The sequence below is a fragment of the Camelus dromedarius genome, chromosome 6, assembly GCF_036321535.1.
Source record: "Camelus dromedarius isolate mCamDro1 chromosome 6, mCamDro1.pat, whole genome shotgun sequence".
NCBI classification, from domain to species: Eukaryota; Metazoa; Chordata; class Mammalia; order Artiodactyla; family Camelidae; genus Camelus; species Camelus dromedarius.
Window position 1 is genome coordinate 14,526,822 of NC_087441.1, and position 27,052 is coordinate 14,553,873.

The following is a 27,052-nucleotide window of genomic DNA, read 5'->3' on the forward strand; positions in this document are numbered from 1 at the left end:
CTGCTTGATCTTATGGCCAGCTTTTTCTAACTCTGCATGCAAAAATATTAATTTTGGAATATCAGAAGACCCCCAATTTGGCCATTTTGATCAAGATCTCCTTTAGATAATTTCCCCAATTAAGTAGGTACTTGTAAGTATGAGCTCTCTACATGAATCTGGCTGGGGTGTTAGTCGGACATTGGTTTTCTGACACCCCTGTTTCTCTGTTTGAAAGACTCTGTTTCTCATTTTAAAGCTGAATTTATCAGGGATAAAATTTCACTTTTATCCCTGAAGATTTCTACTGAGGTAGCCAAATTAAGGAAAAGCATCAGCTCAGCCTCTTACCTAACCACTCAGTCCAGACACTGGTTTCTTTCAGCCAGGCCTCACCCAGCACATCTCCACTGGATGGGTATTTCCTCCCAGTATCTCTCAACTGGAGGACCAGGTACATGGATACACTGCCAAATAAAACTCAGGATCATCAACCAATATGGGAGATCTGAGAACCAGGAGAGACTCACCCAAATTCATCTGGACTCCCCAAGGAGGTGGACGGGTGCAAGGGGCCTCTGCTAGTACCAAGGCTCCGGTTCCTCACAGAGTTCAGATGAAGGAGAGAAGTCCGCTCTGGGTCCCTTTGTGGGGTCACCAAAACTGTCGACTGAAATAACATCACACAATGTGAGAGTTGTGGGTTAAGTTTTATTTGGGGCAAAGTGAGGACCATAGCCTGAGAGCCAGCATCCCAGAAAGCTCTGAGACACAATTCCCAAGAGGCGGGAGAAAACTCAGTAGTGTATATGACTTCAGTGGAGGGGGGACATGCAGTCAGGCACACGTTTAGGCAGAGGCTGCTGCTGGTCATGGGGAGCAGATGTCACCGTTAATGATTTTAGTGCTTTTCTAGATATGAGGAGATGCAAGAATTGGGGCTCATAAAATCTTCTCCTGAAAATATCTCACTGTCTGAAGGCCTATTCTACCAGTTTCTCCAGAGCACCTCTTTTTTGGGGGGGGAGGGTGAGGAGCAGTAATTCGATTTATTTGTTCTTAGAGGAGGTACTGGGGATTGAACCCAGGACCTCATGCATGCTAAGCATGCGCTCTACCACTTGAGCGATAGCCTCCCTGCAAGAATAACTCATTTTTGATCTCCACCTTGAACTCCTTTTAGGGTGTGTTGGAGGCCAGCAGCTGCAGCAGCTCATGATGTAATCCAAGCAGAGGTAAATGGCAAGTGCCAATGTGATCCGATCCTTGTATAGGCAGATGACAAGTGCCAATTTTTAGTTGGTACAACAAATGGTGCTGGGAGGACAACTAGACAGCCACATACCAAAGAATGAGGTGGACCCCTTCCTTACACCATATACAAATTTAACTCAAAATGAATCATAGTCGTACATAATAGAGATAAAACTATGAAAGTCTTAGAGGAAAACATAGGAGTAAATCTTTGTCTTTGGGTTTGGCAAAATCCTCCTAAATACACCAATAGCATAAATGACAAAAGAAAAATATAGACTACGTTGACTTTTTCAAAATTACAAATTTTGTACTTCAAAGGACACCATCAAGAAAGTAAAAAGACAGGGGAGAGGGTCTAGCTCAGTGGTAGAGTGTGTGCCACATGCACGAGGTCCTGGGTTCAATCCCCAGTACCTCCATAAATAAATAAATAAACCTATTTACCCCCCCACTACGGAAAAAAAGCCAGCAAAAAAAAAAAAAAAAAAAAGTAAATAAATAAAAAGACAATCTACAGAATGGGAGAAAATACTTGCAAGTCATGTATCTTGTGACTGGTATTGAGAATATATAAAGAACTCACACTCCATAATATAAAGGTAATAAACCAATTTTTAAATGGGACAAGAATTTGAGTAGAAAAGAAGTACACTAATGGCCAATAAACACATGAAAAGAGGCTCGATATCCTCAGCTGTCAGGGAAATGTAAATCAAAACCACGGAGCTTGCCCTGTACACCCACAAAAAGACAGAAGGTAAAAAGCCTTAGGGAGGATGTGGAGAAATTGGAACCCTCCTGTTAGGCTGGGATAGAGCTGATGGAGACGGGGCGTATTTTGTTTCCAGGGTGGCAAATTAAGCTCAGAAAATGAGACTGCCTTTGCCGATAGTTTGTTTAACATGGGTTCACCGTGGAAATTTCACTAGCTAATAGCATGCAGGTTAATATCTCTTCATAAGCCAATAAAGAAATAACATACTCCAAACACATGGTTGATGAAACATACTATTGTTCCACGCAAGGGGAGATGACAGAAATAAAGTCCAAAGTTTGTCGGGGTGTACGTTTTATATGATGGTTCCTTCAAAGTCCAGGAATTGCCGGCTTAACCAACCCGGGCTGACTCAACGGCCGGTGCAAAATGACAGCCCCTTGTAGCAAGAGCATCAAGGCTCAAGTATTTGCGGCAGGTAGGTTGCACGAGTAAATCTGTAAGTTAGTCGGCGACGAGTGCCTCCCCAAGGCAGGAACTCATGTCCCTTCTTTTCCTGAGACTGCTGCATCCTGTAACACCACTGCCCACCAAGAGAAGCAAGAGTCTGAAGAACTTCGGAAAGCTAGATCAGCAAAGGGAAGCTTTTGCCCAGTCTGAAACGCTAGGATACTCCTCACAAACCCTCAGTATTTGTAACCTAAATGTTCCTTCGCCATATTTGCTTCACCACACGTTCTTCTGACAATCCCAACAGGCATCTTCAGCAGCTGAGCTGCTAAGTGCTTATGAACCACAGAGATGAGATGATGACATTCTGACACATCTTTCATCATTCTTGTATCAAAACAACCCAAAACTAAATTTTTGTCTTAGTCATGAACAAGTGGATTAGAACAACTTCATTTAGGTCATAAACAGGTAGATTTGAAATCAGATCAAATCAATACACAACAGAGTCAGTGTGGGTGGCAATGTGAAGTGAGTGGGTGCACGTGTGCTGGGGGAAAACCTGTGCATCTGTGACCCTGGAGATTCAAGGGTGAATGTGGGGACCACTATAGATGAGGAGCAGGGAGGAATGTTGCCAGAGAGTGGAGGTGGCAACCTGCTCCCTCTCACTTGTCCTGGCCTTGGTCGCAGATAACCTAGAACAGAGTCACGGTGAGATTAATGAAATCAAAAGTGGGGAGGGAGAGTCAGAAAAATAAATTAGATTCATGGTGTCATGTACTTTATTTTATCTATCTATTTATTTAACTGAATTTACAAGGAATCCCATCCAAGAATGACTGTCGTGTGGCAGCAGCCAGGTGGGTAGGGAAAAGTGCGTCAGGAAGTATTTAGGAAACACGGTAGGGGGTGATAGAAAAGTGAGGGACAGGGCCACAGGTCCTGGAAATAAGAGACTGGGAAGTCGTTAGTGCTTCCCTTTGCCGGTCCCTCTCTCCAGTCCAGGACCCCAAAGCCCCGCGCAGGCAGATAGGAGGAAGGAAGCTCGTGAACGTCCGGGCGTCCCTGACGCGCCCCTGCGGCGAACCTCGCACTCGGGTTCTGCTCCAAGCCCTCGCGAGCCTCCCAAGGCTGTGTGTTCCGGCCCCGCGAGCCTCACCGGAGGAGTGCGGTTTCCCAAGCGCCGCGGCCTCCGCCCGGGCCCCTCTTCGCAGCCGCGTTGGGTCGGGATCCCAGCCAAGCCGCTCAAGACGCAGTGGGCCCATCTCTGGCGGAGCCAGGGCCGCGGGACGCCTGGAGGTGATGCGAGAGAAGAGGGATCCAGATTGAAAACCCAGAAAAGGGAGTTTCCGGAACTTCTCTCGGGGACGTCTGCAAATGCCGACGATCTCCTAAGCTGTGAGAGCAACTTTGGGTGCACCGGGACAGGCGAGGACCGCCCTCGTGGCCCGGCTGCTGCCTGCGGGCCCGGGGCCTCCCTTGTCAACGACCGCGCCCTACACACAGGAAGCGTTGGACCCCGGCTGCGGGTGAGAAAGGGAGGAGTGGACGGCTAGTAGGACCTCTGGGCTGGTCCCACAAGGGTTCCGTCTTCTCCCGCCGTCCCGAAGCCACCAACTCCGAGCCCCGCGGACTTTTACCCACCTGCTCGACTGACTGCCTGGGCGAGGGGGTTGGGAGTTTGGGGGTGGGGTGGGGGGAACAGCTGCGGAAGTGGGGATGGGGGGCGCTGCCGGGTAGGAGGGGGTCGGGGCTGCCAGTCAGTGAGGAAGAAGGGGAAGTCCTACACCTTTGCTTTGAGCTTGCGCCTCCCGTGCCTTTCGAGGATTTTGCTACTTGCCGGTGAACAGAGGCTAATAACGCCTTGGCTTTTCTTGTTTCTTGGCTCTAACAGGATTCTAGGACTCTATCGTACTTGTGTTTTTTTCTTTTTCACAAACAAGCACGCGCTAGACCACGAGCCAGAAGACAGCCGGCTCGCCACCCCGGGTACGTGCCGGACGTGCAGGGAGCGGCGCCCGCCACCGCGGCTACTTACCGGGCGCGAGCGCGCGGGCGGGGGCGCGAGGCAGGCAGGCGGACGCCGGGACCAGATGGCCCTCAGCCGAGGCGAGTGCGGCCCAGCGCCCGCAAGGAGGCGCCAGGCACGGCGGTCCATCCGTCTCTGATGCACCGGATGCCAGCGACCTGCAGCTAGTTTGATTTAACAGTGGGGTGTACTTGGTGAGAGTGAATCTGAATCATTAAAGAGAAAAAATTTGAAAGGTTAGGAGTGGGAGAGTGGAGGTCGGAGAAAATATGAGAAGACGGTGGAAGGGGGACAGAAAAGAGACAAAAGAAGCTGCAAAAAACCAAAACAAAACAAAACAAAACAAAAACCAGAGGAAGTTATCTCGGAGGTTAGAGGAAACGGTGAGTGGAAAGAGAAGAGAGGGGCTCACATTATTTTGCTCCAAGAGGAAAAGGGTTTTGGGAGTTGAGGGGGTTGTAGAGGGGAGGAAGTTTATTCAAAGTGAATTTACTTTTAAATGTTACCTCTTTTTTTTTTTAAATGAGGAATTATGTTCTGAATACTTGCAAAACACTCCCGTGGTATAATTGTTCTTTGCATTGTTTTTCAGTAGAGCTTCCTCAGTCATCTTGGACTGAGGACTCGGGGCAGTGCTCAGAGGTGAAGGTACATAGATGCACACCAGGCCTCTTTTGTAGGTTACTGTCCTAAAACTGCTGGGAAGAATGTTGCCGACATCTCACGCTACACGTCTTCTTTTGCTGATACTGCAGCTTATAAAACTCGACAAGACTCTGGGCAGTGAGTGTCCTGGGATCCAAACCTGGCTGGGGAGAGGGGAGAATGGGAGGGAGAGAGGGAAGGGAAAGGGCACCACACTGGTGGGTGCGCATCCAGGTGCTCACTTAGAACAGTGAGGGTGTGGTTCAGCTGGGCTGGCTGCCCAGGATATTACACCTGCTTTGCCTGGCCCCAGCCAGAGGCGTTATCCCTGCTCCAGTGCTCCTGTGACAACTCTCTCCCTGTGGGCAAATCCTACCTTTTACTCCAGGAAGCCTTTAGTGATTACTGTATGTGACATGTGTCCTATGGTGTCTTTTCCTTTGTGGAAAGTCCTGCCTGTTCATGCAGATTTTAAGTCCCTGGAGGACAGAGACTGTCTTGTACTTTTTTGTACCTCAGAACTTGGAACCTAACGCTAAATAGATTTGTCAGAAGAATCCTCCTGGCAACATTTTGTGCCCCTGAGGGGTCCATGGTAGCATGAATTTTTTTTTATTAATCCTCAGTTAAAGGTGAAGTAGGACTAAGGATGCAGCAGATGGAGGGTGTCTGGGATGGAGACTCCTCCCTCTGCAGCCAGGCCCTTCAGGAGGCGTCTCTGGGGACACCCCTATGTTTCTCTCTCACAGATGCTCATTCTCTCTGCCTCGACCTCACCATCAAATCACAGTCCAGACCTGGACAGCCCTGGTGTGAGGTTCAGGGCTCGGTGGATACAAAGCCTTTCCTCCACTATGACACTGACAGCAACGAGGTCAAACCTTTGGGTCTCCTGGGGAAGGAAGTAACTGCCACCAAAGCATGGACAGAATTGAGCCAGACACTGGCAGAGGTGGGGCAAGAGCTCAGAATGATGCTGCCTGTCTTGAAACCACACAAAAACAAGACCAGGGGTAAGTGTGGGAAGTGGGTGGGGAGATGGAGACAGTCAGCAAGAGAGGGGACAGAGCACAGCACATGCAGGGAAGGGGCTTTATTTGAAAGAACTGACCACGGGTCCAACCATAGAACACGATGCACTTAATGGGCAAGAGCGGGCAAGTCATGGGGAGAAGAACACAGGCCCCTAATGTGCAGAGACACTTGAGCCACTGGGGAAGGATGGGCTCCGGAGGGTCCAGGATGATTCTTTTTGTGGGATGGCAGGTCCTCCCACCCTGCAGGCCGAGCTGTGTTGTCGGCGTGAAGCAGAGCGATGCACTGGTGCGTCCTGGCAGTTCAGCATCGACGGACACACAGCCCTCCTGCTTGACGCCATGAACATGAAGTGGACAGTCATTAGTCCTGGAGACACAGGGATCGAGGAGTGGGAGAACGACCAGGGACTGGCAGAGTATTTCAGGAAGACCTCCGTGGGAGACTGTAATCACTGGTTTCAGGAATTCCTAGAACACTGGGAGGAAAGGCTGGAGCCGGAGCCCACAGGTAAGTGAGCAGAGTGTGGAGGAGGTGGTAGCTCTGTTCACAGGTCTAGTGCCTTCCCTGTGTGGATGTGAGCACGTATGTGTGTGGAATTGAAAAGATGATGGATTGACTGAGTGATTGATTTCTTAGTGGTCTCCCTGTCTGGAGAGTGAGTGACGGGCACAGGATAGGATTTCCCACCATCCTCCTTTCCCTTCCCACTTCCCTCAGCTCAGGAGCCCCGAGCCCCCTCCCCCCAATAACCAATGATCCAGTCCCCCTGCACTGCTAGATTGTCCCCAAATGTATAGGCATCACTGTGCTTCCAGGCCTTCCTTCTCTCCTTCCTGTTGTGATCTTTATCAGCTCAAATGTCACTTCTTACGAAGCCCTCACCACCTTCCCCAGACGGAATTAAGCACCCCCAGATCTGTCCTCAGAAAGGTCTTTCCCCAGCAAGCATGTCTGCCTGAACGGTAATCAGATGGACATTTGCTGCCTCCCTCAGGAGAGATGTGAGCTCTATGAGGACCAGGCACAACGTCTGTTCATCTTCCTCCCCAGGACCTGGCAGGGTGACTTCACATAAAGAGTCAGTCACTGTGTGGGGGGACATGTGCTCTCCGGGAACAGAAGGTGCTGAGGAAGGTGTATTTTTAGATCTGATAAGGTTTTTGCTTTATGTTTGTTTTAGCACCAACATTACTGTCCTCAGATAATGAGCAGTCTACAGACCTCCAGTTAATGGCATGGGTCATCCCATCCATCTTCGTCAGTTTAGTCCTAATTGGCATCACCATCAGAAACTACAGGAGGTCACGTACCACCCAAGGTGAGAAGCAGGCTGGCCTGTGGCTCTTGGGCAGGTCATGATCTGGCAAGGACTTGGGAGAGGTGAGCCACAGGCCTCCCCTAAGCTCTTGTCCACTGATCCAGCTCTACATAGAAATGCACTTTCTATGTCTTGAGCCCCCACACTCCACAGTCGGGCTGGGAGCAGAGGCTGGTCTGGGCAGCACAATAGTGCAGTGAGGGGAGGGGCAAAGTACCTTCTCCTGTGGGGGCCAGGGTCAGAGTTCTACAAGGCCTATGGTGAGTGTTTTCTTGATCTGGTCTAACCCAGGGCTCCCCCTGTCTTTTGGTGAAAACGTTTTTTGTTCTCTGAGGTCAGCATTATTTAGCTCAACAATTTTCCTAATGTTCTAACAGCTGTTCCATTATCTGATATTCCTTCTCCGGACCGTGAGAAGGTTACGATGTTTCACCACCTCTTACTGGCAAAACCCAACCCTTGATGACAGTCTGGCTGCCAATCCAGGCAGAGAAAAATATGAGAAGGGCTTAACTACCTCAACCAAGCCAGTGGATTTATGCTGCACTCCCAGGAGCAAAGGGGGTTGGGGAGCCAGGAAGGAGGGAAAAGGCCACTTTTAGAAACTAGGTCTCACAGTGAGGGTTTCAAGGAGGCTGGGCCCCTCCAGAGGACTGGGTGCTGCTGACTCAGCCTCCTTCTGGCTCCCTGAGCCTGAGGGCTGTAGGCCTGCATGTTCGGGCAGCAGCAGGTCAGGGCCGCTCCAGTGAATGTTGGTGCCACAGCTGAGCTGAGCAGAGGTGAGGGGCAGGCCGCCCCAGGGAAGCACGTGCTAGACTGAAGGGGGAAGAAAATCTTCCTCCGCCTTTGGGAGGGGCCTCCCTATAGCCTCTCACAGGCCTTCCCTTCAGTGGGAGCGCCAGCACCTGAGAGATTTTGTGTGCCCGTGACACACTCCGACTTTGTCTTCTTTGGCCTCGTTTGACTGCTTTTGCTGATGTGACAGGTGAGAGAATAACAAACGAGAAGACAAAAGGGTTGGTGGGCAGCATCTCAGATCAGGAGACAACAGGCAGGAGCCCAAATGATCCAGAATGTAGCACAAACACTTGTTTCTTTTCTGAGGGTAAAAGATGGTTCCAGGACTGAAGAGCATGTCTCGACTTTTCACAACCCCTCAGACTCTGAGAGAAGCAGGAATCATGTGCACAGAGGGGTGCAGAGCCAGGACCCCCTGACCTGAAGGGAGAAGCAGCACCTGGGACCAGCTGCCTGGGGCCCAGGCCCTCCTTCAGGCCCAGCTGCCCTTCCTGCCCTGCCTGTGACACGTCTCACAGGCCCACCCACTGTGACCCCTTTTCCCCAGGCCAGTCTGAAGTGAGTGTCTCCTGTTCGCAATCCACAGAGATTTTACCAGGACAAATCTAGATCACTCAGCTGCAAGGCGTACAAGCCCATGCAACGGATCCAAGGAGGAGGCCCGGGAGGCGCCCAGGGGAGCCGCGGGGACTAGGAAGTAGTCAGGCAGCTCCTGCCTTCACTCTCTCCCTCTCTCAGGGCTGCGTGTACCCCGAGCTCTTCCTGCCCCTCCCGCCACTCCCTGTGTCCCCTCTGCTGAGCGGCTCTTCTGCCCCATCGTCCCTCACAGGATCCCACCTGGTTGCCCAACCTGGTGGCCCCACCTGGTTCCCAGCTTCACTTCCCTCACTGGTTCCACTGTCCCTCGAATCTAAGTTCTGTGTTCCTGGGAGACAGTGTCTGATCGCTGGGCTCGGGCCAGGGGTTCCTCATGGGTCCATCAGCAGTGGACGGGCCTGGGTCACCTGGGAGCTGGGGCTGCCCCTCCAGGGATGTGGGCAGAGCAGACGCCATGAAAAGGGTGAGGATGGGAAGGAATCTTAGTGCAATGACGGCTGGGCTGGCGGGTGTGGGAGATTCCGGCTTCAGCTGGTTATGCGTCTTCTAATTGTGCAGAAGCTTCTTCATTTCTGTGGGGCCTGGGTTTTTTACCTGTAAAATTAAAAGGAGGAATGTGATATAATAATAATATTTATTGGCATTTATTGAGCATCTTTCATGAGTCAGATGCCTTTCTAAGCACTTCACGTGCGCTAGTTTAACTTTTTAAAATGCCTATAAAGCACTTAAGTCAGTCACTAGGATGACAATCTGATTCCAACATACAATAATCTACCAACAAAGTGCAAATCTCAGTTTGCTGGACCTTTTCCCTTAATAATCTCAATTCCATCTATTGGAGATCATTAAAATATAGACACATCTCCATCTATTCAGATCACAGTCCTGAATTTATATCCTCACATAAAAATTCTTCTGTCCATTCATAAGGTTGTGACATTTAAGCTTTCAAATCAAAGATATTTTATTTCTAAAAAACTGAAAGGAGAAAGAATTAGAATTTGGAGATAATTTATTTCCTTTATCACAAATCACTGTAAAATATTCAAGTGATATAAAATCTTATGAAGTCAAAATGTGAACATTCCCTTTCAGTGCCCCCATCTGATACCCTAGAAATAACCACTCTTAACCGTAAACAAAACATTGTCTTTTCCACTTTTTCAAAAGATTGTGAAGTTAGCGAGGTGGGGAAACTTTGGCTGTGCTGGAAGGGCTTGGACATGTTGTCCCTGAGAAATGCAGTCCTGTCCCCGTCTTTCTTGTCCTCCCACCATGGAAGAAATGAGCTGGGTCTCATTCTGTACTGAGGCTCCATCGTTGTCCCTAAGATAGGAGTGAGGTCACGTGTCCATCTAACGCCTTTGCAAAGGCTACATGAAATCATGTCATGAAAGAGTCTGCAAACTGGGAGATCATATACAATTGTTAGTTAACATTATATTATCATATCTGTTTATTTTTAATACTTAATAATTATTATAATAACTAGTTTTAGAAGTTTTGCTGGGTCTGAATACCTTCAAGGAGAATTTCACCACACGTGAAAATTTTTCCTCATAACGAGCTTTCTCAGGCTCTGAGGTGTAAGGCAAAAAGGAAACCTTACGTTGCTTCCTGGGCATCTCAAAGTGGCTGCAGTCGTGTGGGGTAAACGTCTTACAGTGGAAGAACCTGGAGCCCAAAGTGCTGGCCTCCAGACACAACCTTCAGGGCTAAGAGGCCTTTTTTTCTTTTTCCAGCCTCAAAGTCACTCAGAAACTTACTGTATGTTTCGTGAATGACAAAAATATTGTGTTAGTTTTTTTCCTTTTCTCTTTCTATTTTTACCTTCTAATTCTGCCTCCTACTCTGTTCTGGACCTGAAAGCTGTGGGTTCCCAAATGTCAGCTCTGAAAATAAAAATTATAGCAAAGACTTCTATTTTCCTATCCAGTGATTTATTCTTGCCCTCCTAAAAAACAGAGACACTTAACAATGTACAATTCACGACGTTCAAGTTTCTAATAAAAAAACTGTCAAAAGAAGAAAATATGATTCATAATCAGGAGAAAATTGAATCTACAGAAATGGGCTCAGAAATAAACAAGAAGCGGGAGCTGGTCACAGGCAGCTAGACTCTCGGTTAGCATTACCTGAATTGGACATTTTCATGTACCTTATTATGTCGTGTAGAACACAACTCTGTAGATCTTGCAAGACCCAAGATGATGGCCTCTGCTCGCGCTGTAGAGAGGACTCAGAATGGCCTGTGTTCAGACTTCTAGTTATGTCTGGGTAAAAGTGACTGCGACTATTATTTGTGTACTTTTCCACAGCGCCGCCGCCTTACGTTGCCCCCGAACATCTTGGGGACCTAAGATCGGGAGAGTCAGGGACGTTGGGGATGAAGGGTTGAAGATGGTGCCTGGTGATCCCCGGTTCCTAGCTGAGCACGCCCTTCCTCTGGAGCAGGCCAAGGATTTGTGAACCCCCTTCCCCTTCTCCCCAAGCGCGCGTAACCCTTTGAGCTGACACCCAAGGAGGACTGATTAATAACGCGCAGTGCGTTAAACACAAACCCGGCCCAGACTCGGAGGGCAGGGGGCGCAGATCCCTCTAGGGGACGCTCTCCCGCCAAGACTACTTCCCTCAACCGCGAAATGGGTGGGTGTGGGCGGGGTCAACGGGAGCAGAGAGAGGGCGTGGTGGGCGGGGCTTGGCGCGCCCCGCCCCCGGGCCACTGTTCCCTCCCCGGGTGCTGATTCTCGCCGAGGTCGCCTTTTCCGCACCAAGCGCCCGTCGGCTTGGGGCAGACAGGCGCCGCTGCGCCCAGAAGCCCCCAGAAAGGACTAGAGGCGGTGCCAGGCCGGGCTGGCCATGCCTCCAGCTGCTGCCGTTCCCGCCGGCGACTGCGCGCCCGCGGCCTCGGGGACGCAGCCGGGCCCCGGGCGGGCCGCTCTCTGAGGCGCCGGGGCCTAGCTCCCGCCGCGGCAGCGCAGGAGGGCCGCAGGGCTCGCGCTCTCCCGCCTTCCTCGCGCTCTGCGGCCCCGCCTCGGCTCGCTTCCTCTGCTGCCGGTCGCCATGGCCTCCGCCGCCAGGGAGAGCGCGGGCTCGGGGCGCGGACGGCCGCCGCGGCACCGGGCGCTGCGCGGGCTGCTCCTGCTGTGCTTGTGGCTGCCCAGCGGCCGCGCGGCTGGGTCGCCCTCCGCGCCGCTGTCCGAGCTGCACGCGCAGCTCTCGGGAGTGGAGCAGCTGCTGGAGGAGTTCCGCCGGCAGCTGCAGCAGGAACGGCCGCAGGAGGAGCTGGAGCTGGAGCTGCGCACGGGCGGCGGCCCGCAGGAAGGCTGTCCGGGCCCGGGCGGCGGCGGCTACAGCGCCATGCCGGACGCCATCATCCGCACCAAGGACTCCATCGCGGCCGGCGCCAGCTTCCTGAGGGCGCCGGCGGCCGTGCGGGATTGGCGGCAGTGCGTGGCGGCCTGCTGCCTCGAGCCGCGCTGCTCCGTGGCCGTGGTGGAGCTGCCCCGGCGGCTCCCGGCCCCCGCCGCCGCGCTCGGCTGCTACCTCTTCAACTGCACCGCCCGCGGCCGCAGCGTCTGCAAGTTCGCGCTGCACCGCGGCTACAGCAGCTACAGCCTGAGCCGGGTCCCGGAGGGCGAGCAGGAAGGCCTGGAAGCTGGCGCCCTGGCCACCGGCCGAGCCGAGCTTCGGCTGGGTAAGCGCTCCACTGGAGAAGGCTGGGGCCAGGCCGCTTGGGTCCTGCAGTCGCTGTCCTTGGACCTATTGGTAGCAGCATCTGGGAGACCCGCCTAGGCAGGAGACCTGGGACCTCCTCAGCCGAGTCAGAAAAGAAACACCCTCGATCCAAGTTAACTGACTTACTTGCAGGCATGTAAAGGAGTGGCTTTGATTTCTCACCCTAGGGATGTTTTCGGAGAAACCCCAGTAGACTGGGCAGAAGTAGGCACGGTAGGCTGCTTCTGGAATTTTTCTAAGCTTAGGGAAGGAGGCTGATCTGAGAGGATTCACGAATTTAAAGGAGAAGAAAAGTTCAGGAAACAAAAAGTTTATTTTATTCTCAAAGATTCTTATAAGTCATGGTTTGTGTCAAGTAATTGCAAGAGCAAAATCTAATTAGATGCCAGGCTGCTCATAGCACACCCTGATTTCTTAGCTTGGCTCTCGCCCTATGATTCCACCTATAGTTGCTTTCATCAGACATAAATGGGAAGAGACACGTGTCAGGTTATTTTGAGGTAGATCCAACTGATTCCCATGAAGTACGCTTTTCTTTTGTAAAGAGGGAAAAGAAGGGACTTGATTAGTTGAAAATAAGAAAGCTTAAGGCACCTTTTGAAAAGGAGCTTAAAATGATGCTTTGCATTCTATAGTTTTACTTTCTAAGAATGCTCAGAATGAGAATCAAGACACATACTGGAGACACACAAAAAATTGTAACAGCTGGAGATTAAGGTCACTGAGGGACTAAAACCTTGATTGGGTCTGCTTGTGGTCAGCTCAGTGTATTTGAGTGCACTCTGTTGCTGTTTACTTTGTAGTAACCTAAGAGTGAAACCATAACAAGATTAGACGGGCAGAGCCTCAATCTGGAGCCTCAATTTGGACATCTGGAGTCTCCATGACCTTTGGGTCTAAAGAGAAGGATCTGGAAATCTGTATCTACAATGGCCCACCTCACTACCTACCTCCAGGGGAATAAACATTAAAAGGTCACCCTAAGACTGCTCAGCCTTGACGCAGACCCTGGGAAGGATCCTAGAGTTTTCTCCCTGAAGTGGAGGCAGGAGGCGCTTTCACTGGGACCCCCACCAGCATCCCTGAGCACACCCATGGCTGTTACACACACACACACACACACACACACCCCTTTCCTCTGCCCAAACAGGAACTCAAAAATCCCAGCCACAAAGAAGCAAAATCCCTTTCCCTTTTTCTCAGTGCCCATCTGGAAGAAACCGACATTGCCAAAAGGGAGAGCTCCTATAAGCCAGGGGAAACCAAAAGGAAAATAAACAAGGGAAGAATATGCCTGTGGGGGGCGGAAAGTTCAGTTTACTAGTAGAAGATTCTGAGTCATTTTTTCTTCCACTTTCTTTTTAGCCCTTCCCTTCATTGGGGAGAGTTTGTCTAGAAATTCAGTTTTCTAGATGGTCAAGGGTACATATAAATGGCCACTGGGCTTGGTCTTTATTCTGGAAAAACACTGTCTTGCTCACACTTAGATCCCCAGTGGTATGGATACGTCGAAGTGTGCAGCTCAGACCCAGAGCACCCTCATTCTGTCTGCAGGTAGGGCAGAGGTTACCCTAGCCAAGTGTTCTGCGTTTTCCCTGCCCAGACCCTTAACCTCTTGAAGTTCTTTGTGCTTCTGAGACTAAGTTTTTCCTTCTTGAGTGTTTTTGTTTTCTTTTTTTTTTTTTTTTTTGAATCTTGTGAGCAGGTGAAGTTTAAGGCTAAAGTAGTAAGAAAACGGTTTTGAAAAGCTCTTGCAGAGAATCTGTTAGGGGACTGAGGGGAATGGGAAGATCATGAGGAAATGGTGAGGGACCAGGTGGGATGGGCTAGCACAAATTTATAGCGGGTCCCATCAGCCCTGTTTGTTGCCACCTTTATTGAGTTTGGCACTGTTATAAGCTCCTTAGACACATGAACTCTGTCCTCAAAACACCTCAAAATCTGGATTCTTATTATAATCCCCACTGTACTCAAAGGCTTAGTGACAGAAAGTAACTTTCTGGAGGGTCTCGTAGCACATGAGCTGTGGAGCTGTTCTGTGAGTTGTGAGCTGTGTTGTGTGAGTAGTGAGCTGTGTTATGTGTGTTGTGTTATGTGAGTTGTGAGCTGTGTTCTGGAGCAGCTTGAGTGCTTTCTCCAGCAGCACCAGGCCACCTGGAAGCAGACACATCCATGGTTGGGTTTCCATGCTGGGACTGAGTAGGTGGCCGTAGGGGTTGTGGGAGAATGTGGGAATGAGTGGAGGATGCTGGAGAGAGGTGTGTTGAAATGACAGCATCTGCCTGCAGTGTGTGCAAAGGTCAGAGTAGGGGGCTTGAAGCTCTTCCACAAGAGGGTCCCTGCTAATCCTCTTGGGCCTTGAGTGCTTTCCTTGCCTTCCAGCCAGGCTGCTGTGAGGATCAACGGTGGACGTGCTTTGTGAATTATAAAGGCAGCACCCATGTACATGACGTTGTTATATGACCCTGGTTAGGTTGCGTGGCTGACTGGAGAGGTTGGGCCACTGGGTTCTCCGATGAATGTGAAGAACAGCAGGAGAAAGAGACAGGAGTGGTTAGGACCCCAGAGGAATCTGAGAATAGTTTCCAAGGGCTCATGGACCAGAACCTCTATTGCTGTTTCCACTGGACATTCAGCTTGAATACTGGGATCTCTGGGTAGACCCTCTGTGATTTGAGAAGTCAGGACTCTTTCTGTGTTAGGAAAAATCAGAGTTTTCAGGCAGTGCTCTGTCCTCCCCTCTGCAAGCCCACACACTGCCACCCCCAAGTACAGAGGAAGGAGTTGATTTAGGAAGGTTCAAGACTAATCTCTCCACACGTGCTCGACCTATCTCACATTTCTCACATTTTCAACCTGTCCCTTTTGTGTTATAAATAAACATCATAGAAGAGTAGCAAACAATTGTGCTTAATAAGTAATATTGAGATAACTGGTGGGAATGGTGGGGAAAATACATTTAGACCTGCAACTCTGATCACGCACAAATGAATTTCCAGTTGGGTTAAAGAATGGAATTTTTTTTTTAAATTACACCATAGGTTACTCCATACATAGGAAGATTTGAAGGAAATAAACTTGCTCTTACACATATGGGGGGAAGATAACTTTCTAATCAAGAGATCACAAAGAGAAAGAATGTGTTATATACACATTTTTTAAAACTTCATTATGTCAGGAAACAAAAGGAATTGCAAATGAGTCTGAGAAAATACGAGATTAAAGCATTTATTATATTAATAGAAAGCTTATGTGAATCAGGAGGAAAAACAAAAAGAAATGAGCAAAGGATATGAACACAGTTCCTGAAAGAGGACATGTAGTTGATAATTATGAAAAAATGTTCAACCTTTGAAGTAATCAAGATGCAAATAATACCAGCTTATACTGATTAAATTGGCAATAAGTTTACTCTGAAGTTTACGTTTACATTGACATGCTAATGGAGAACTTAATATAATCTTACATGGTCACTGAAAGTGTAAATACCACTTTTTTGGAAATCAGAGAAGATAGCAGAGACCATTAAAATATTCATTCTCCTGAAGTACTTTTTTTTTTAGGAAAACTATGCTAAAGGAAAAGTATGAGCAAAGAAGTTTATTATGGCATTATTAATAATGGTGAAAAAAAGTGGTAATGAAGTAAAATGTCCAATAGTAGAGGTTGAGAAACTGTTATGACAACTGTGAAGTTTATACAGTGACACTGGCAATGCTGGGATATATGAATAAATATCAATAAATAGAATATATTAATAAGTTAGTAGGTTAAATTCAGGATGTATCTTTATATTTACTATTTAAAACCAGAATATACATCTAATGCCCCCCAAGTACAGGGGAAGGACAGAACTTTTCAGTTAGACAGATCTGGGCTGACATTTGGACTAACAAATTTATCACTTGTGTGATCTTATGCAACTAAGCTAGCCTCTCCGACCCTAGTTTCCTAATGAGTGTGAGGCAGATGACAGTCCCTGCCTCAGAGGCTGTTGAAAGTTGAGCAAAACCGTGGCTCAAAAACACTGCCTGGTACAAAGAAATCACCCAATAAATGGTAGCTGTTAATTACTATCAGCTGCTTAGAAGGAGAAAGACTAGAACAGTACACACCAAAAATGAAGACAACCATATTGGGGTTGTGAGTAATTTTTTCCAAAATTGTTGCTATTAAGAAAAATACAATGAAAAAAAAAAAAAAAACCACAAAAGCAAACAAACAGAAAAACCAACATGGATTTTGACCCATAATACCTAAGCCTCCTGCCGTTAGTCTGGCCCCACTTCTGTATCCTCAGCCTTGGCTGTATCATTTGTGCCCACAAGGTAAAACCCAAATTACAGACCTCTTTCTTGTTGTTAAGGCTCTGTTCAGAGCAGTGTTGTAAATCAGAGTAGTTAACAATATCTTTCTCCATATAAAATGCCACCTTGATGTGCTCCATCAAAATTGGAATGAGTTTTATTTCACCTCTGTGGAGTTTATCAAGTGTGCTCAGGTTTCAAAGGAAGTCAATGTTTCTATAGTACTTAATGTTGGTTTATTATATTTTTACAATGAAAATTCAAAGTTACATTTATCTTGTTTTTCATCACAAATTGTTTAATGATAGCACACCATTTCCTCTTCTTGTTGTCATTTGTTTATTTCTAAGGCCTGTTTCTGGATAGATAAGCTCTGGCTTATTTTAAAATCCATTATACAGTGTAATTTGCCTGGACTCAAACTGAGGAGGAAATGTAGTTCTGTTATTTCAAATACGACAGGGACCAATTTAGAGAACATGAGGATTTCACTGTGTTCATAAATCACACCTTAAGGCTTACCTAAAGAAAAGTAAATGACTAAAGTGATGAGTTTTTTCTTCCAGGAGGGCCAGGATTAATTAGTTTTATAATATGTGGGATATTTCAGAGATTACCTACCTGATTTTTCCATCTTAAATATTTTTGGTTAAATCTTTGAGGACCTAAAAATGCGTTATTAGTGTCATTGCTGTTTATATCATATAGGTATATTTTAGTTTGTCTACTTAAAAATGGTATTTTAAAATAAGTTTTAATGCAGATAGCTGCTAACTATAATGTATCACTGCTGAATTATAAGATTCCAGAATTGTTAAGTGGTAAACCATTGTGTGGAAAGTGAGAACCTTCCAGAAGCGAAGGAAAGTTCTCTGTAAAAGTGTAAAAGGGCCTATTAGTAATGTAATTGCCATCTCTCTCCTTACCTAGGAGAAGTAGAATAAAGACATTAAGCATTGGATCTTTGCTCAGGTGTAAAAAGGCAGATCAAATTTCTTCTAAAGCAGGGGTTGCTTATGTGGGTTATTTAATTCGGAGTTACGGGTCCTCATTGTTTTCAGTAACTGTAAAAATGGGACTTACCTTCTCGATAGGTATGTGTACTCTTTGGCAAGCAAGTGTGCTTATTCCTTGTAAACTTGCTCGTTAAAAAAAAAAAGTCATCTGTCTTTGAGGCTGGCAGCGGCATTCTCATTCAGAAAAGCCACAGCTCTAAGAGCTGCAAGCCCCTCCTGACATAAATCCTGGCACTGGGACTTGAGAGGAGCACTAGATGACGAGATAGGGCTGCACAGGTAGGTCAGGTAGGTCTCTGGACATCCCCTGAAGCAAGGAAATGACCCAATCAGATTATCATTCCAGAAGAGTCATCCAACTGCAGTGACTACCCTTTGTTGCCTAATGAGAAACTAATAGGATTGCTGCTAACCCCAAATTGCTCACTGGGCATCTGATTGACCCTTAGAAGTTTACTTGGGAGGAAACTTTGGCTGCATGAGAAGAAAGCAGTGTCTTGTGCAACATCATTCAGAATAAACTAAGGAAGAACTAGTCTAAGCCAGAATTTGGACCAGAGCTTTGGCGCTGGAGGAGGGAGGAAATAGTGCAAGCCAAAAAGGATGCATTAAAAAACCTGTAGAGTTTGTTTTTTTTTTTCCGAGCTACATTACATTACTACATTTCTTTAAAATATATGTGCATTTGGGTAAGATGCTTAAATCAATTAAAATATTCACAAATTTGCTCTTAGAAATTCTTTCTGTATCTGATAGCTTCTATGAGTCATCACTGAAGTAGATGTGAGTTAAATATTACTATTTAGTGAACACTAAATATTATTTAGTACCATTAATGATCAAAGGTAAATATATCCCTGTTTGCTATTTTAGGGTATCTCAGAAACTCTTTGCCAGCTTCTGTTAAAAAAATTATTACAAGCTATGAACCTCTTTTATTTCCATCGATGAGAAATTGGATTCCAGAGAATTTCTATCTGGATTTTATTTTGTGTGTATCCCAGAGCTTGCCTTAACTTTCCAAAATTTAATTTATTTCCTTTTCCTTGAACACTTTATATTATTTATATTTTTAAAACTTGAAGATAAGAAAAAAAGAAAATCTACATCAGAGGTAAATTTTGGGGAGGTTTGTTTCAAAATCTCTTTTAAATAAATTCATTTAATTCATTTGAACTTAACTTATTTATAAATTAAGTGAAAATTTCATTCTAGAGAATAAAACTACTCCTCCAGATTGAAGGGCCTAGTACTGTCTCATACCCACAACTTTGTCCTTGCTACTGCTAATAGCTAACACCCCACACCTCCTCTTCTGCATGTATTATCACTAAACTCTATATTCATAGTATATTTTATTGTTTATTATGTGAAGAGAATACAGTGAAATAATTAAGAAAATAACTTGCACTTGCTATACATTTTCTTGCTAGTTCTTTTGCTGGGCTATATCTATGCTAGCAAACAGATACCTCTCTTAATAAGTTAGAAACAAAATAGGAAATAATCTCTCTTGTGATTATTTTCTTTCACAGAAAAGGACGAGCCTCCACTTAGCAAGGCCGGGCAGGATGTGGTTTTGCACCTGCCCACAGATGGGGTGATTCTGGATGGCCGTGAGAGCACAGATGACCATGCCATCGTCCAGTATGAGTGGACACTGCTGCAGGGGGACCCGTCAGTGGACATGAAGGTAATTCATGTAGTCATTGTAATGAAAACTAATGTTTCAGTGACGTGGTCTTTGGTAATATCCCTCCACTTGTGTTCCCAACATGTCTATAAGCTAGCAGAAGAGGTATAAAATAGAGAAAGCATAAAAATGATGGTTGAAAAAATGTTTTATTACATGAATTTATTTTTCTACTGAGGGAACAGTGATCTTAATCATTTGTTTTGAAGCTTACCCTCATTCTTGATGCTCTTTTGTTGACTTCTTCTGAACACAAAACCACTTCAAGAAAAAAGACCCATGCTTTGTTTTGATGACTCAGCTTACTTAAAAAATTTTTTTAATTTCTTTTTTTTTTTTTTGGTTCAGAGTTTAAGTAGAAAATTTGAAAAAGACAAAGGAGCATAAAGAGGAAAATAACAATAGAATGAACTCATTCTTCCCATGACCTAAAAAGCAACCACCTTACCTAGTAGTCAGGCCTGCTTGAGACAAATGAGTTAATAAATGAAGGGGAAGGTGGCACCAAACACTCCTATTCAGTGTTCCTCACTGATTTCCATCAGTCTTCTCTGAGCTGCGCTGGGATTGCTGCAGATGGGAATGTATCACTTGTTCTGTGGCTGCCTGCACACGGGGAGTCTTTTTTTTTTTTTTTTTTTTTTTTTTATTGAGGTATAATTGACATGTAACATTATTTTAGTTTTAGGTGCACAAGATAATGACTCGATATATCGTGTATATATTGTGAAATAATCACCACAATAAGTCTGGTTAACATCCATCACTACACATACTCACAAATTTTTTTCTTATAATGAGAACTGTTAAGATTTAGTCTCTTGGCAGCTTTCAAATACACAATACAGTGTTGTTAAGTATAGTCATCATGCTGTACGTTACACCCCCATGACTTATTTATTTTATAACTGGAAGTTTGTATCTTTTGACTCCTTTCACCCATTCTGCCCATTCCCCACCCCCTGCCTCTGGCAACCACCAATCTGTTCTCTTTATCTATGAGCTCAGGTCTTTGGGGGGGGGGGTTGTTTTTTCAGATTCCATATAAGCGTGAGATCATACAGTATTTATTTTTCTCTGTCTGGCTTATTTCACTTAGCATAATGCCCTCAAGGCCCATATATATGCACACCACATTTTCTTTATCCATTCATCCATTGATGGACGTTTAGGTTGTTTCCATATCTTGGCTGCAGTGAACATGGGGGTGCATATATCTTTCTGAGTTAGTGTTTTTGTTTCCTCTGGATAAATATCCAGAAGTGGAATTATTGGATCATCACGGGGAGTCTTGAGTTTTGAGGAAAGTGGTTTTTTATTAACCCTTTATAGATAAGAGTGTTTCCTGGCTTAAGCGGATAAATCTCATCCAGATCACTTCAGTCAGGGGAGGTGGGGAAAATCGGTACTGGTTTTCCGGGGTTGCCGTAACAAAGTACCACAGACTGGGTGGCTTAAACAACAGCAATTTCACACAGCTCTGGAAGCCAGAAGTCCCAGATCAAGGTGTTAGCAGGCTTGATTTCTTCTAAGACCTCTCCTCTTGGTTTGTAGTTGGCTGTCTTCTCCTCCCTGTGTCTTCACAGGGTCTTCCCTCTGTGAGGAAGCACTGATTTCTATTCTATTGTAACAAAAACAAGAGCAATAATTAGCTAGTCCTTCAAGACTGATTCAGGTACATTGATTTACTCAACAGTTACATAGTCTTAGAACAGGACTGGGACCCTCAATCAGCATCTCACCCAGCCTCCTGTCCATGTAAGATCCCCTGCTGTTGCATCCCTTCCAGTGGTCATCCAGTCTCTGCCTGGTATTTCCAGAGAGGAAAGCTCACTATTTCACATCATGTTGCATGACATCTCTAATCAGCTCTAATTGTTGGGCCAGTAGGGTGTGCCTCCCTGTAACTTCTATGTATTGGTGCTGGGTCTTCTTTTTGGAAAAGCATTGAACACATCTTTTAGTTCTGTGTATCAGCCAGTAAAGTTTTGTTTTGTTTTGTTTTGTTTTTTAATGAATGTCACCACTTGGAATAGTCTTCTCAGAGCTCAACACTCCCAGTTCTTTCAGATGTTCTTCATATGAATTGATTTTCACACAGCCCACCATTCAGCCTCTTTTGGCTTTTCTCAGATTCATCCATGCTCTTCTTAAAATCTGACATCCCTAATTGAAACCCGTATGTAAATTGTGGCTCTTCCTGACCCGGACTATTACTTCCTGTGATCCAGATGTTGTCTTCTGTTCTACTAATGAAGATTCGTTTACATAAACTATGTTAGTAGCTGCTTCACACAGTAGCTTCATGTTGAGTTTTCCATTAGCAGGATCACCTAAAACCTGCTTCATCTTTCTACACGAACTGTTCTGATGGCCTGCAGTGATGGATTCCTACGTTTGTGTAAGTGATTTATTGAACCTGAGTGCAGGACCTTATATTTATCTTTTTTTACATTTCAGTTTTTGGCTTTCATCTACAACAGAAATAATTCTGAACTTTGAATGTCATCCATCTTATTGATTATTCTTCTGTGCATTGTGTCAGCTGCAAAATTATTATATCTTTACTGAAATCTCTGAGAACTAAGATTGATCAGGAAAGATGCACGGACAAGTCATTGCTCAGACCACTCTGAGCGCTCTCTTGAGATGGACACTGACTGTTAACGGGCACTCTTGGGATAGATTTGTTCAAGCAGCTGCAAATCTGTCTCTATTATCATTTAGCTTTTCATAGTTGCTACTAAAAGCTTTATTCTGTAAACAATGAATTGTGCATATGAGTGCTGAGTAAAACTAATGCTGATGATTCAGTATTTAATTTACTGAAGATATTTATAAAGAAGAAACAGAATTAGGCATTTCTTAGAGGCTTTTAGGGCTGACTGCAGTGCCATCAAGAGGAAAATCTGTACTGATTCCCCAGCCAAGCGTGTAACAGTGATAGCAGATAGACTAAAATTATAAAGCCACCATCTAAATGACAAAGTCTGCAATAGAGGAGCTGTTGGGTGCCAAACTGCACCTGTCTTATAATGGTGTCCATTCATGAATGCCCCCAAAGTTAACTCATCCCACCATGACTTCATCATAATAATAGCCATTAGTGATTGAGTCCCCAGTCAGTTTCAGGCAATTTAGACATATCTGAAATCCTGAGAATAACCTCAAATGTAGGCTCATTCTCATTTTGTGGATTAAGATTGTCAGAAAAAAAAAATAGTGAAAGACTTTGAAATGGCAAGAGGATACTTAGTACCTTTCAATTGAATGCCAGCATTGCCTAGCAGATCCTTCAGAGTTAGCATTTATAAACTGCAGAAGACTGACAGTAATGCAAGTGATTGTTGTCCATGGAAATGCAAACCATTTTTTTTTCATATAGAGTTGCAATTACTTTCCACTCTGCAGAAAAGAGGGTTCCAAACATGAAACTTTAGCACCCGTAGGTATTAATTTACTATTAAATCCACTTCAGTACCTAACAAGTACTAACAGCAAACTTGCTTCAGTTTTGCATCTACTAGCAACTCATGTCAGCATTCATGGCTCTGTATGTCTGTCCTTCAGATTCTCCTTCGAGTCAGTGGAAGACCTGTTGGTTCTCTTTCATTAATGAGTTAAATGAAATCTGTGGCACACGTTCATATATACTGTGTGAGAGTCAGTTTTAACATCGTGAAAGCTTTCCTTTAACAGTAAATAACCACCTTGACAGGCTATCCTTCTGATCCCTTTTACTTGGGCCGTCTGATTTTACACCCTAAAATTTCTGACAGGAAAATGGGGACCCTCAAATCAAATCACCTTGTTTCTAAGAATGGGATCCAGCTGATGAGAATGTTCGTTTATATACTTCTTCAGGCTACAGAATGGGGCTCACCTGGAAGGTTGTTGGGAACAGAGGAAGGGCAGCTATAGCCCAACAAAGCAAAGCGATGAACTTAAAACCCAGTGTTGGATATCCTTGTTCTTCAGCCCTGGAGCCTCCCCACCACTCAGGAGCTCTCACTGGTTGGGCTTTCCGCTGGGTGCCTATCCCAACCCCTTCGTGAGCCCTCTCCTCTCCACCTCCCTTTTTTCCGCCATCTGCAGAGTCCTCACCCCTTTCTCTCATCTTCTGTGGTAGCACAGTCAGCCCTCCCTTTATCTTGTGAAACTTTAAGACCAGGTTTCAGACCTATCCTTTCATGTCCAAACGACCCATTCAGGTGTTCAAAAAACAACAAAAATCAATGAAGTTCCCACCCTAAGAGGAACTGTGCTGCCAGCTTCATTATGATAAAATTAATAGTAACCTTTTTTAGCCTCTAGCGTGTGTTCAGGACTGTACTAAACACTTTCCATTAACTAAGCATATGGGAAAGGTCATGTTCCTGACTTAGTTTCTTCATTTATGAAGAAAATGAATAGGAGAGATGATTGGTCAGAACCAGGAGGCTATCCACCAGGTTATAAAGTTAAATAATCTCTGCCCTTGAACAGGATATTCTACATCCATTTAACTGAATATTAATCTACAATACATTCTTAAATGTAAGAAGACACATTTTTCAGATAGTCCATTAGATGACTGAGTTTCATAATTATTCAACATAATGCGTTCAAATCTGAAGTCAGAAAGTAAAATATGACATTTAGGAACATGATGTAGAATATAAAGATTTTCAGGGAGATTTGGAATTCATGAATCTGTAGGTTGATTTCCATTCATCAGTTGTGGAAAATTTGACTAAACGGTTTTAGAAGACCGTGTGTAATGGAAGCTTACTAAAGGGTGGATATTGTGTACACCAGTAGCTTCATTATTAAATTAAAACCAATTGCATGCTAGCATGCCTGCTGTACATAATTAATTTTTAAAAACAGGCGCTAACAAAACAAAATAAAAAATCAGATAGGTAGATTATCATCCAAATTGGAACATGTTTGGGAGTGAAAGGAGGTGGTATTAATAATTACACCTGGACCACAAAGACAAACCGGGGATGTCCTGAGCAAACAGAAACATGGATCCTTCTTGATAAAACCCAAGTTTCATGAGACTGGATGGTCTATATTTGGCCTCCCAATTAGTCTCATTTTAGACCACCTTCAGCAGCTCAAAATAGTATTTTAAAAGTGAATCTTGAGGGAAAAGGTTTTCTGGGAAAGGAACATAAATAGAAGAATATTGACTTTTTTTGTCACAGAGAAATGTTACTGAACTCAGGTTTGGCTACTCACTGCTCAAAAGCCAATAATTCGGGAGGCAAGTGTCAGTAGAAAGGGAAGGTGTTTTAATCAGGACAGCCGGCAATCTGGGGAGATGGTGGGCTACTGTCCAGAGACCAGCTCCAAAGATTCTGCTCAGCCCCGAAGATTCTGCTCAGCCATGACAATTTTTAAAGAGAAAAATGAGGGGAAGAATTTCAGTGAACTATCAAGGCAGGAGGTTGGCTTCTGCGTCACTCTCCATTGGCAGGCGAGATTCTCCCAAGGAACCCCAGCCCCAGATACTCACTCCATGTGCTCACCAGTGCCCAGAAAGCCTTCAGCAGGGAACAAAGCCTCACTCCTCAAATGCCTAGAGAGGAAATCCTTCAGACTCTGGTCTGAGTCAAAAAAGGGCTTTTAAAAAAAGTACAGTTTTTGACACTGAAAAAGCCAGAGGGCCTGGGTGTTTCCTGGGGGTTGAGAGCAAAGGCAGAAGGAGAGAGGGAGAAGCAAAAAATACACCACCACCCCCTCCCCCAGCAGCAAAAGAAATCTGAACCTCTGCAAAATGTCGCCTACGTCACTGCACCTGTTATTTTATTCACCCGAAGCTTCGAATAAAGGACGAAAAAGTTACGGCATCCCACAGGGCATTTTTGAGCTGAAGATTACCAGGCCTGCAAATTTCTTAAGTAACACATGGGGATAAGTTGGTGCACATGAATGAATAGTCCATTGTGGCTTTAAGAATTTCTTTGTATTTTGCTTCAAGATGAGGAGTGATGTCAGTTAGGGAAAAAAAAATCAAAAATCCCCAGCAAATCCTAGGACTGACTGCTCCAGGTAAGCAGGGAGACACATGAGAGCATCATAGACTGAGTAATAGTTCACATGGGTCATGTTTCAAAGTTAACCATCAGCCTAGATGTAGACTGCCCTTAAGCATGAATTCTTTTTACACAATAGCTCAAGGCCTTGAATATTTAATTGCATTTTTTTCTTTAAGAAAATTACTTAAAAGGAAATGTTGAAAAATAATCTCCCCAGAAAAAAAAAGTACAGACTTCATGCAAAATAAATCTGGGTAAACCGAGTTGTGAGAGAGCTATTTCAGTAGCAGCAGAAGCTTGGAAGTCATTTTCCTGTTCAGAAACACTCAATTTCCCAGACAATAAATTTGCAGCACAATAGACTTTCTGTATCACAGGGCTCTGCAGTCAGTCTGGGCTTTCGGTTCTCGTTGGGTTTAAACCACCAGACTTTCTGTCACTCTCCCTTCAGAGGTCCTAACACTTCTATTGCTGTGGTGGGGGGTAGCGGGCAGGGGGAGGAAGTGCTTTTAGAGGTTTTTAAACAACTTGTATGTGAGTGGGTGTATATGTGTGTGCGTGTGTGAGGATTACCTTGCTTTTTCTGACCATAGAAGCTAGCCGGTTTGTAGTATAAACTGTGCCGGAGTTCTTTCTAAGAAATGATTCTTGGTGTGAGGGCCCAGAAAGCCTAACCCTGCTAACTGGGAGGGAGAATTCTACGGTGGCTATGAGCGTGGAATTTGGAATCAGATGGTCTGGGGTCAAACCCGGTTTTGCCAATTCCCTAGCAGGGTGAACTTGGGAAAACTACTTCATTCTTTAAGCCTCAGCTTCCTCTTTTCAAGTAAAGAGAATATTACTACCTGAGAAGGTTTCAGTGAGGGGTTAAAATGGGGGGGGGGGGATAATGCAAATAACATGCTTAGCACATTGCAGAGCATAAACTGAGCACTCACAGAGAGGTAACTATTACAGCTCATTCTAAACAGCCTGGGGTGTAAACTATCTGTGGGGTCTCTTTGACCAATAGTTTAACTGAACTAAATTCAGAATAAATTTACTCACTTGTATGTAAAGCAGACAAAAATTATGAAAGTCTTCTACTGGCGAGGAGCAAGGGAGTAAGGCGCTGTGAAGAATTGGTGGAGGATATTGCCCTCAAGTAGCTGACTCCTGTTGAGGAAATCAGATGTGCCCCTAAATAACAATAATACCAGGCAGAAGGTAGCAAGGCCAGAAGAAAATATAGACAAAGTGCTTCCGGAATTCAGAGGGAGGGAGAGATAACTATATATATATAAAACTGAATCACTTTGCTGCACACCTGAAACTAACACAACATTGTAAATCAACTAGACTTCAATAAAAATAAATTTTTAAAAACATCTAGCTGAGGGGAGTCAGAGAAGACTTTGCAGATGACGGTGCTATGGTACACATCCCTGTAATGTTAATATT

The 27,052-nt window shown here is 45.3% G+C and overlaps 2 protein-coding genes across 14 annotated transcripts in view; both read left to right on the forward strand.

Moving 5' to 3' along the window:
• Positions 1-3,497: 3,497 nt before the first annotated feature.
• LOC105100916 (retinoic acid early transcript 1E) lies at positions 3,498-10,749 on the forward strand. 10 transcript variants are annotated; one of them, XM_010993998.3, is made up of 7 exons: positions 3,498-3,933; positions 4,299-4,816; positions 5,114-5,216; positions 5,828-6,091; positions 6,345-6,623; positions 7,297-7,434; positions 8,547-10,749. In XM_010993998.3, exons 2-7 carry the CDS (start codon positions 4,703-4,705, stop codon positions 8,654-8,656), a joined length of 1,008 nt encoding a protein of 335 aa, XP_010992300.3. In that variant the 5' UTR covers positions 3,498-3,933; positions 4,299-4,702; the 3' UTR covers positions 8,657-10,749. The 10 variants fall into 10 exon arrangements, with proteins under 10 accessions (XP_010992300.3, XP_064342649.1, XP_064342652.1 ...); XM_064486579.1 differs by having other exon boundaries at positions 4,348-4,816; XM_064486582.1 differs by having other exon boundaries at positions 3,500-3,933; positions 4,299-4,393; positions 5,026-5,216.
• A 1,097-nt stretch (positions 10,750-11,846) lies between these two features.
• Positions 11,847-27,052, forward strand: part of LRP11 (LDL receptor related protein 11) — a 39,215-nt gene continuing 24,009 nt past the window's right edge. Inside the window, exons 1-2 of one of the 4 annotated variants that reach the window (XM_064486587.1) lie at positions 11,847-12,529; positions 19,429-19,586. In XM_064486587.1, coding sequence (XP_064342657.1) covers positions 11,896-12,529; positions 19,429-19,586 — 792 coding nt within the window. In that variant the 5' untranslated portion in view covers positions 11,847-11,895. The remainder of the gene's footprint in view (positions 12,530-19,428; positions 19,587-27,052) is intronic. The other 3 variants (XM_064486586.1, XM_064486588.1, XM_010993994.3) reach the window with 3 other exon arrangements.

Coding starts and splice junctions, on each gene's coding strand:
- LOC105100916 (XM_010993998.3), top strand. CDS start 4,703: ATGAGAAGACGGTGGAAGGGGGACAGAAAAGAGACAAAAGAAGCTGCA. Junction 5,217..5,827: donor ACTCGACAAGACTCTGGGCA/GTGAGTGTCCTG, acceptor TCTCTCTCACAG/ATGCTCATTCTCTCTGCCTC. Junction 6,624..7,296: donor GCTGGAGCCGGAGCCCACAG/GTAAGTGAGCAG, acceptor TGTTTGTTTTAG/CACCAACATTACTGTCCTCA.